Genomic DNA, 7,809 nt, shown 5'->3' on the forward strand with positions numbered 1-7,809 from the left:
TTTCGTTTGACGTTTTGAAAATCGACGAAAGTCGAAAAATAACAAACAGTCCCTTTGACAGCTGTCAGTCGGTTGGGCGAAAATTGCGCGCCAAACGCGCCACAACAACGTCGCTTTGTTGTGGAATTGGAAGAAACTCGCATTGGGGACAGATTTTGTGTGTGTGGTCAGTGTTTTGTTTTTAATAAAAACCTCCGCAAAATGATCAACTCCAGGCAGAACTATCTGAACGCGAAGCGCTTTTCGGCGGATCTGGCGCTGGAGCACATCATCCCGCACAACGTGTGCTTCTACCTGATACCACCGATCGTGGACCTGACGTTCGACGAGTTCGAGAAGCTGGCCCTGGAACGCCTAAAGATGCTGCGGCTGCTCGAGCAGGTGACGGCCAAAAACCCGAAAGTGTCCTCGGAAGCGTGGCGCGAGGCAGTCCTGGCGGAGGTCAATCACGAGGGGCTGCGAACGTACGCCAAGCTGGCGCGCGGCAACCTGAACGACGATGCCAGCAAGGCGGCCCGCCGACGAGACTATCTGTCCCACTTCATCCTGCGGTTCGCCTACTGCCGGTCAGAGGAGCTGCGGCGCTGGTTCGTGGCGCGCGAGATGGAACTGTTCCGGCTCAAGTTCGGCGCGCTGTCGATGCGCGACGTGAAGGACTTTCTCGAGGTGTACGAGCTCGACTACAAGCCGCTGTCGGACGAGGAAAAGCTGGACATTTCCGAGCATCTGTGCGCGAGCACGTACAACCACACGCGGCTCAAGATGGAATCGACCGACTTCTACGCGGTGCACTTTACCGAGGTGCTGAATCTGGTGCGCGACCGCAAATGCTTCCTCAAGGCGGGTGTCGCGTACATCACGCCCGACCACTTCACGCACGTGATCGGCAAGAAGCACCAGCAGCTGATCGAGGACGGGCTGAAAGGTCATCTGCGCCTGCTGCCGACGCTGGAAATCGACGAGCGGTTCGCGATGCTGCTGAAATCGATCCACACGTCGTACACGGGCAAAAACTACACGGTGGCCAAGACGGGCAGCGTACCGGTGGAAAGTCTCGACCAGCTGTCGAAGAAATCGTTCGCGCTGTGCATGCGCAACGTGCACGATACGCTGCGCGCGACGCACCACCTGAAGCACGTGGGCCGCATGCAGTACACGCTGTTCCTGAAGGCGATCGGCGTCACGATGGAGGATGCGCTGCGCTTCTGGCGCGAGGAGCTCACCCGCGGCAAGGTGCCGATCGAGAAGTTCGAGAAGGAGTACGCGTACGCGATCCGGCACAATTACGGCAAGGAGGGTTCGCGCATCAACTACTCGCCGTTTTCCTGCATGAAGGTGATCACGACACCGATCGGGCCGGGGGAAACGCACGGCTGTCCGTTTAAGAATCTCGATTCCAGCACGCTCAAGATGAAGCTGACCGGTTACGGGCTGAGTGCGATCGATGCGGACGAGGTGGCCGGGTATGCGGCGAAGGGGCACTATCAGATCGCGTGCGGGAAGTATTTTGAGGTGGTGCACGAAACGAAACTGGAGGAGGGCATTAACCACCCGAATCAGTACTTCGAGCTGAGCCAGCTGACGATGGAAGGGAAGGAGCGGCCACGGCAGGGGCCCGCAAACCAGTCGGCCCGCTGGAACAGCCAGCCGAACAGCCAGTCGACGCAGGACGGCGGCATGGTGGGCGATTCCAGCACGCTGAACGGGGCGGACGATGATCTGGAGCTTTGGGAAATCATGGAATCGAAGGAGAAGGAAACGGATGCGGACGGTACGATGCTTGCGGTACCGGTGGCGGAGAGTTTGAGCAAGAAAGTCAGCCCAAAGCAAACGAAAGCGGCGCAGGAATGGGATGACGATGATTTTGATATGCTGGAATTTAACGAGTAACGTGGTTGGGAGGAAGGGGGGGGTGGTCTATTTTTATTTATTAGTCAATAACAGGTTCGTTGTACTTTTTTTATAAACGCAATGGACATTAACATTAATAAAACGTACGTTTTAAGCATATTTTGCTGTTTTTACAATAGCTTTAATAATAATAATAATGATAATAATTAAGCAAAATAAGAGATAAATAAAATAATTATTTGAAGAAGTGGAAATAACACCCTAAAACGAATAGTAAAATAGTCCAAGATACAAATTACACTGATTTCGACCGTCATACGCCTAACAGTATGCAATGTAGCGTTTGTTTAAATGCACGCGTACCAGACGCCTGAAAGTATGCAATTGCATTTTAATTGCAGTGCCCTTCAAATAAATCAGTTTAATTAAAAGTTAATGCAAATTTCAAGTCATTTATTATGCAAGATAGATGAAACTGGTGGTAATGCAACGAACATTTGTAAAGCAACATAAATAAAAAGAGTTGGTTGAAATTGATGTCTTGCTCATACGTTATTTTCATGTCTTTCTTTCCGCCCAGCACACATGCACACAATACCTTTCAGAGACAGGTTTAATGCCTCCGCTTCCCCAACAAAGAGGCAATTTTGGCCGGTTTTTATACATTGAACAAACTAAAATAACGCTAATTTCATTCCTTCGGCGTGCATTATCAAACGCGTTAATAGTATGTCGCCGTATTTACACCACCAAAACACTGCCAACTCCATATCTCGCGCTTCACCAAGATTTTACCATCCCAACCGTCGAGAGAGCGGGAGAGGGAGTGAAGGTCAACAACTCCACGGCCGACCCGCGGGTACCCATCGATGATGACGTAATTGCGTCAACAGTGAAGAGCTAATAAGCAGGGCGGCCACATACAGCCATGCAGCAGAAAATCCCACAACCGTGTCCGCGTACCCCAATCACTGTATGTATGTGTGTGACGCTTTTTCGTAGATATTGGTAGTTGTAAAAAAATAAGAAAATAAATAAACGCCCACCAAAGATTTAACGTTTGGCAAAACTAAATAGCGAAATGGTCGATTTTATTTGTAAATATTTTCAAAAATAAAGTCGATAAACGAAATCGATAAACGCTTACAAATAAATATCTTTCTTCAAATGACTCTCACATCTGTCTGTCTCTCTTACGCCGTCGCACATGGTGCTTCCTCACTTTCTCCTTTTTTTTCACCCTACAAGCTACAAGTAAATAGTTGAAAACAAAAATTGCATCCTTTTGTTTGTTTGTTTATATTAGCATTCATTTCTACACCTCGTGGCGGTGTACGCTCACACTGGCACGCACTGTGACTTTCGGGGTTCGCTCGCTTTCCGTTCTAAATTATATACATCTTGCAATTGCACGTGCAACCACCTCACAAGCACTTCTCATATTACACAAAATTAGGAAACATTTCTAAACCCGACAACTCCCAAAAGCGTGTTGTCGTGTTAGAGTCACTAGAGTAAATTGCTTTGAAATGGTTTGGGGAGGGCGGAAGCATGGGAAAGCATCTTCCCTTTTGAAATGTATGGCATGTATCACACCACTTCCTGGCATGTTATTTCGATTGAAAGCATAGTTTTTACAGAGCGAGAATTAAATGTGACAAAGGAAACTTTAAAACTGTGCGGTCGGGATGGTTTTAGGCAACGCAACGGACTGGGATCAGATCGTTTTGACTATAGAAAACTATCGGAAACGGTTGAAAGCAAAAAGGAAAGAATCAATCTATCGCACTGTGCAAGAAAGCAGTTACACCTAAATAAAAGCTCTATTTATACATTAAAAAAATCATGTAAAAACTAACAATATGACACTAGCATTGCGGGATGCACTTTCAATGCGGCACTTTCTCATGCTGCGGCGCTGCAGGAGAATTCGAGTCGACCGTGTCCATCACGCGCCACGTGTAGGTGGTACGGACAGACACGGACGGCTCGATCCAACGACTAGAAGCACTTGTTTTTTTCTGTTTTTGTTCCAAACAAACTCTAGAGCATTTGAAAAACAATCTGACTCGTTTGAATGCTACACCTCGGAACTTACTACTAGCCCCTGCTACCCTAAAGGAGACTTAACAACTTATTGCTAACAACATCGATCCGCAAAATCTTCCTGCCTCTTGCTTTGTTTCCTGCACAAACATACAGAGCAAGTAGTGGTAAACACTAGCATTATCCACCGTTGTTTTACATACATCTCCCGCTATGGTCCTCCTATTAGTACCGAGAAGCGCCAAATACCACAAACTCCCCGCGGCGGCGGCGGCGTTCAATACCCAAATATATATAGGCTATCAATTCTAATACGATAAGGCATTTCTGTGTCTCACAATGGCAATAAGCTTTGTTCGCGTAAATGTGTTTTGTTTTGTTTTGTTTTCGAGTAACTAACTCTCTCTCTCCCCCCCTCATTGCGCTTTTCCCTTTACTACGAAAGACCTGAACCTGAAGAGAGCCGCGGAAATCAATTCCCGGGTCGTGTATACACTACCTAGTAGTTTCTTTTTAGTCGCCCTCATGACGACCGGCGCCTCCCTCTCTCTCTCTATTCACACACAAACTAAAAAGAAACATCCCTCACAAACAAACAAAAATACAAACAAAAATCGTATCACGACGCACGCACGCACTTTCTCCCTTTTTTGCTAGAGGACACCTAAAAGGCTGGGACGTCACCGTGTTGCTTTTGTAGACGACGGACGAACATTGGGACCGCCAGCCAAGCCCAAAAAACCGAGATTGCTACACTCTTGGTGCATTCAAAACTTGCCCTGCAGCGTGATCGTGCAGCCGGAATTGTGATGCTCGATCACCTGCTGCTTCAGCTGGAAGATGTGCTGCTTCAGATTGCACACCACCCCGCCCAGCTCGGCATTCTGCGCCTTCAGCTCCTTCACCCGGTCCTCCAGCTTGGAGATGCGCTCGAGCTTCCGCTTCCGGCACTTGGAGGCGGCGACCCGGTTCCGCAGCCGCTTGCGCTCCAGCTTGATGCGCTCCTGCGACTCCATGTCGATCGGGCTGACCGGGGGCGACTGGTTGCTGGCGGCGGACGTCGTCGGCTGCGGTTCCTCCTTCACCACACCGGGGTAGTCTGCGGGGAAAGGGAAAAAGGAAAGTCGGATGTAAGTCACGGTGAAAACTGAACCCGTGAAGGGGCCTCTTTCTCGCCCACTTACCCAGGTTGGTGTACGTGATTTCCCCTCCGCTCATGCCGGTGTGATGGCCGACCGTCGCGGCCGCCACCATACTGGTGGCGGTGTTTGCCGTCGCGATGGCCGTCACGGGGGCGACCGCTGCCGTCGTTGGACAGAGCCGCTCGACCGCCGACGGACCGACGAGGGTGACACTGTTGGCACTGTTGTTGTTGTTGTTGTTGTTGTTACTCGTACTACTATTGTTGTTGTTGTTGCTGCTGGCGGTGTTGGTGGGCACGTTCGTGTTGAGCTTGCTGGTCGTGTCCTTCTTGTGGATGGAGAGCAGCGCATCCTCGAACCCCTTCGCGAACTGCTGCTGCTCGGAGGTGGCCGACGGCGGGAAGATGATGGCACTCGGGGTCGGGGTGGGCAGCGTCGCGTTGGTGCTGATGATTTTCTCCAGCTCGGGCGACACCAGCTTCAGCATCTGCAGGTCCGGGGACGGCAGCACCGACGGCATCGTGATGGACGTGTTGTACCGCGTCTTGCGCGCCTTCCCGGGGCCGAGGTTCAGCTCGAGGGTGGCCGGCCGCTTCAACCCATTCCCGTTGCCCGTCGTCACTACTACCACACCGCCGCCACCGCCACCACCGCCACCGCCGTTCGTTGTGGCCGGAAGGAACTGGGCGTTTGCGTCCTCGTAGAACGATTCCATCGTGTTGTTGTTGTTGGCGTGCTTACTGCTCAGCACGTTGTTTCGCATCGTGGCTGTGTGTGTGGTTGTTGGGAAGGTGGTATCGTTGCACAAATTTCCGTGGGTTTTTTCCCAAACCCCGAACCGAGGCACCGTGTGTGTGTTGTTTTGTTTTGAACGAACAACGAGAAATGTCAAATTGCGTACAAGGATAAACAACACACACAACCTTCGGGGCCCTCCGTGTTCCTTTCACGGATCGAAGTACGCACTGACACTTGTTTGTTTTCTCACACACACGCACACACACAACACATCCACGTACAACGAAATAACAGGGTGTGTTTGGTAGGTGCAGACGCGGCTTTTTAATTTCGATTTAATTACGGATTCACCTTGGAAGGTTAACGAGCTTTTACAGCGCCCGAGGTAAGGGAAGAATGGCGCTTTTTTTTGTTGCTTCGCTTTGCTTTAATGGCACCACACACTACTGTCAAGCCTTTGCGATGACGGATACTTTATCACAACAAACGGATGGTCACAGAGGAGGAAATGACAGGCAATTTGAAGTGCCACACTCACACAAGTACACGCACACGAACACACACACACACACAATGATTATCTCTGTCGTTTGCTTTTTTTGTTGTTGCTGCTTGCTTGCTTTTTTGCTTTTTCCTGGTAAGGCCACTTGAAGTGTGTAGTTGTTGGTGTTGTTGTTTTTCTTTCTCGCTGTGGTTTATGGGCCGTATCGTTCCCGTCAAGCGAGTGCGTTCTATTTGGCGAACGAGCTCAAACGCGTCGCGAAATGTACGGGAGGGTTATTTTTTATCTGCAGTTTGCTCTTTGCTTTGTTGCACACGCACACCAACTGAGCGAGCTATCGCGTACGCACTCACTCACACACACGTGCACGCGCGCGCTCTCCCGTACGTGCAAACGTCAACACCAATGAAAGACCGCGCAATAATAATGGATTTGTGTCTCCGCACACACACACACACACATACACACATACGGAACAACAAAGTATTATTGCACAGAATGTTCCGCCACAGCACTCACACCGCCGCTCCTTGCCTCTTTGACGGTGGGGTGGATTTTTCACGCGTTTTCTACACGGCAACTCACACACCACACACAAGCGCACACGTGCACACACACACGCGAGCACAGGGCGGGAGGGGTGTGGAATATATTTCGCAATGTACACACAGGGCGGCCTACGCCTAATTCACGCTACGCCTACTTAGCAAAAGACGGGATGGATGGTGTCACCGTTGTGTGTTGGGACGGACGGGACTGTCGTAATACACATTCGACGCGATTATTGTTGCACCAATATTCCTTCTCACTGTGGCGCGCAGCACAAGGGCGATGACGACATTACACACCCTTTCGACTTATCTTTCCAATTTGCTGTCACAAAACCACGCATAAATCACAAACCACATACACACATACACGCACAAGCACTGTTTCGTTTCTGTTTCTTTTGCCTATCCCATGAGCGGTGGTTGGAAAACCCCAATATCCCGTGCGGTTGGCTTTCGCGTGGTATTCTGGCTACTGTCGGCCGACAGGGAAAACAAAATGCACGCACGCGCGCGCGTACAGACACACACCCGTCCAGCTTGAAGGTAGAAAAGCGAATGAATGGAGAATGGAAAAATGAAGCCGACTTGATGAAAGCTTCACCCGTACGGGGCGGTTTGCTGGTGTGCGTGCGCTGCTACAGTAGTGTGTGCGGGTTTTGTACGGGAACATATGATTCATGGTGCTAAAAATAGCCCGCATAACGTCATCCACCGGCGCTGCGATTGGCTACCCGTGCGCGCTCGTGCACGATCGTGTTGGGAGGCTTCGTGCTTTTTGCATGTGTGCGGCTGGCGGTGCGCGTGTTGTACGCCGTTCGAATTTTGCGCCTGGTTTTTCACAAGCCCTCACTCACTCACGCCCCTTTGTCTACATCCTACATCTGTTTGTGGGGGGAGGGAACAGTTTTTGGGGATTGGCGGCAGTTTGGCTTGTTTCTTTCCATCTCGTCCGCGGAATGGCATTAAAAGGGACGGGAGA

The 7,809-nt window shown here is 50.4% G+C and overlaps 2 protein-coding genes across 2 annotated transcripts; one reads left to right on the forward strand and one right to left on the reverse strand.

Moving 5' to 3' along the window:
* The first annotated feature begins 46 nt into the window (after positions 1-46).
* LOC120897198 (DNA primase large subunit) lies at positions 47-2,005 on the forward strand. The gene has a single exon (XM_040301874.1). It carries the CDS (start codon positions 202-204, stop codon positions 1,888-1,890), a length of 1,689 nt encoding a protein of 562 aa, XP_040157808.1. The 5' UTR covers positions 47-201; the 3' UTR covers positions 1,891-2,005.
* Positions 2,006-2,903: 898 nt separating this feature from the next.
* LOC120897200 (transcription factor AP-1) lies at positions 2,904-7,395 on the reverse strand. The gene is made up of 2 exons (XM_040301876.1): positions 5,082-7,395; positions 2,904-4,996 (listed from the first exon to the last, which is right to left on the reverse strand). The coding sequence occupies exons 1-2, from the start codon at positions 5,800-5,802 to the stop codon at positions 4,665-4,667; spliced, it is 1,053 nt and encodes a 350-aa protein (XP_040157810.1). The 5' UTR covers positions 5,803-7,395; the 3' UTR covers positions 2,904-4,664.
* Positions 7,396-7,809: the final 414 nt, after the last annotated feature.

Source organism: Anopheles arabiensis, chromosome 2 (assembly GCF_016920715.1).
Source record: "Anopheles arabiensis isolate DONGOLA chromosome 2, AaraD3, whole genome shotgun sequence".
NCBI lineage: Eukaryota > Metazoa > Arthropoda > Insecta > Diptera > Culicidae > Anopheles > Anopheles arabiensis.

Coding starts and splice junctions, on each gene's coding strand:
- LOC120897198 (XM_040301874.1), top strand. CDS start 202: ATGATCAACTCCAGGCAGAACTATCTGAACGCGAAGCGCTTTTCGGCG.
- LOC120897200 (XM_040301876.1), bottom strand. CDS start 5,802: ATGCGAAACAACGTGCTGAGCAGTAAGCACGCCAACAACAACAACACG. Junction 4,997..5,081: donor AATCACGTACACCAACCTGG/GTAAGTGGGCGA, acceptor CTTTCCCCGCAG/ACTACCCCGGTGTGGTGAAG.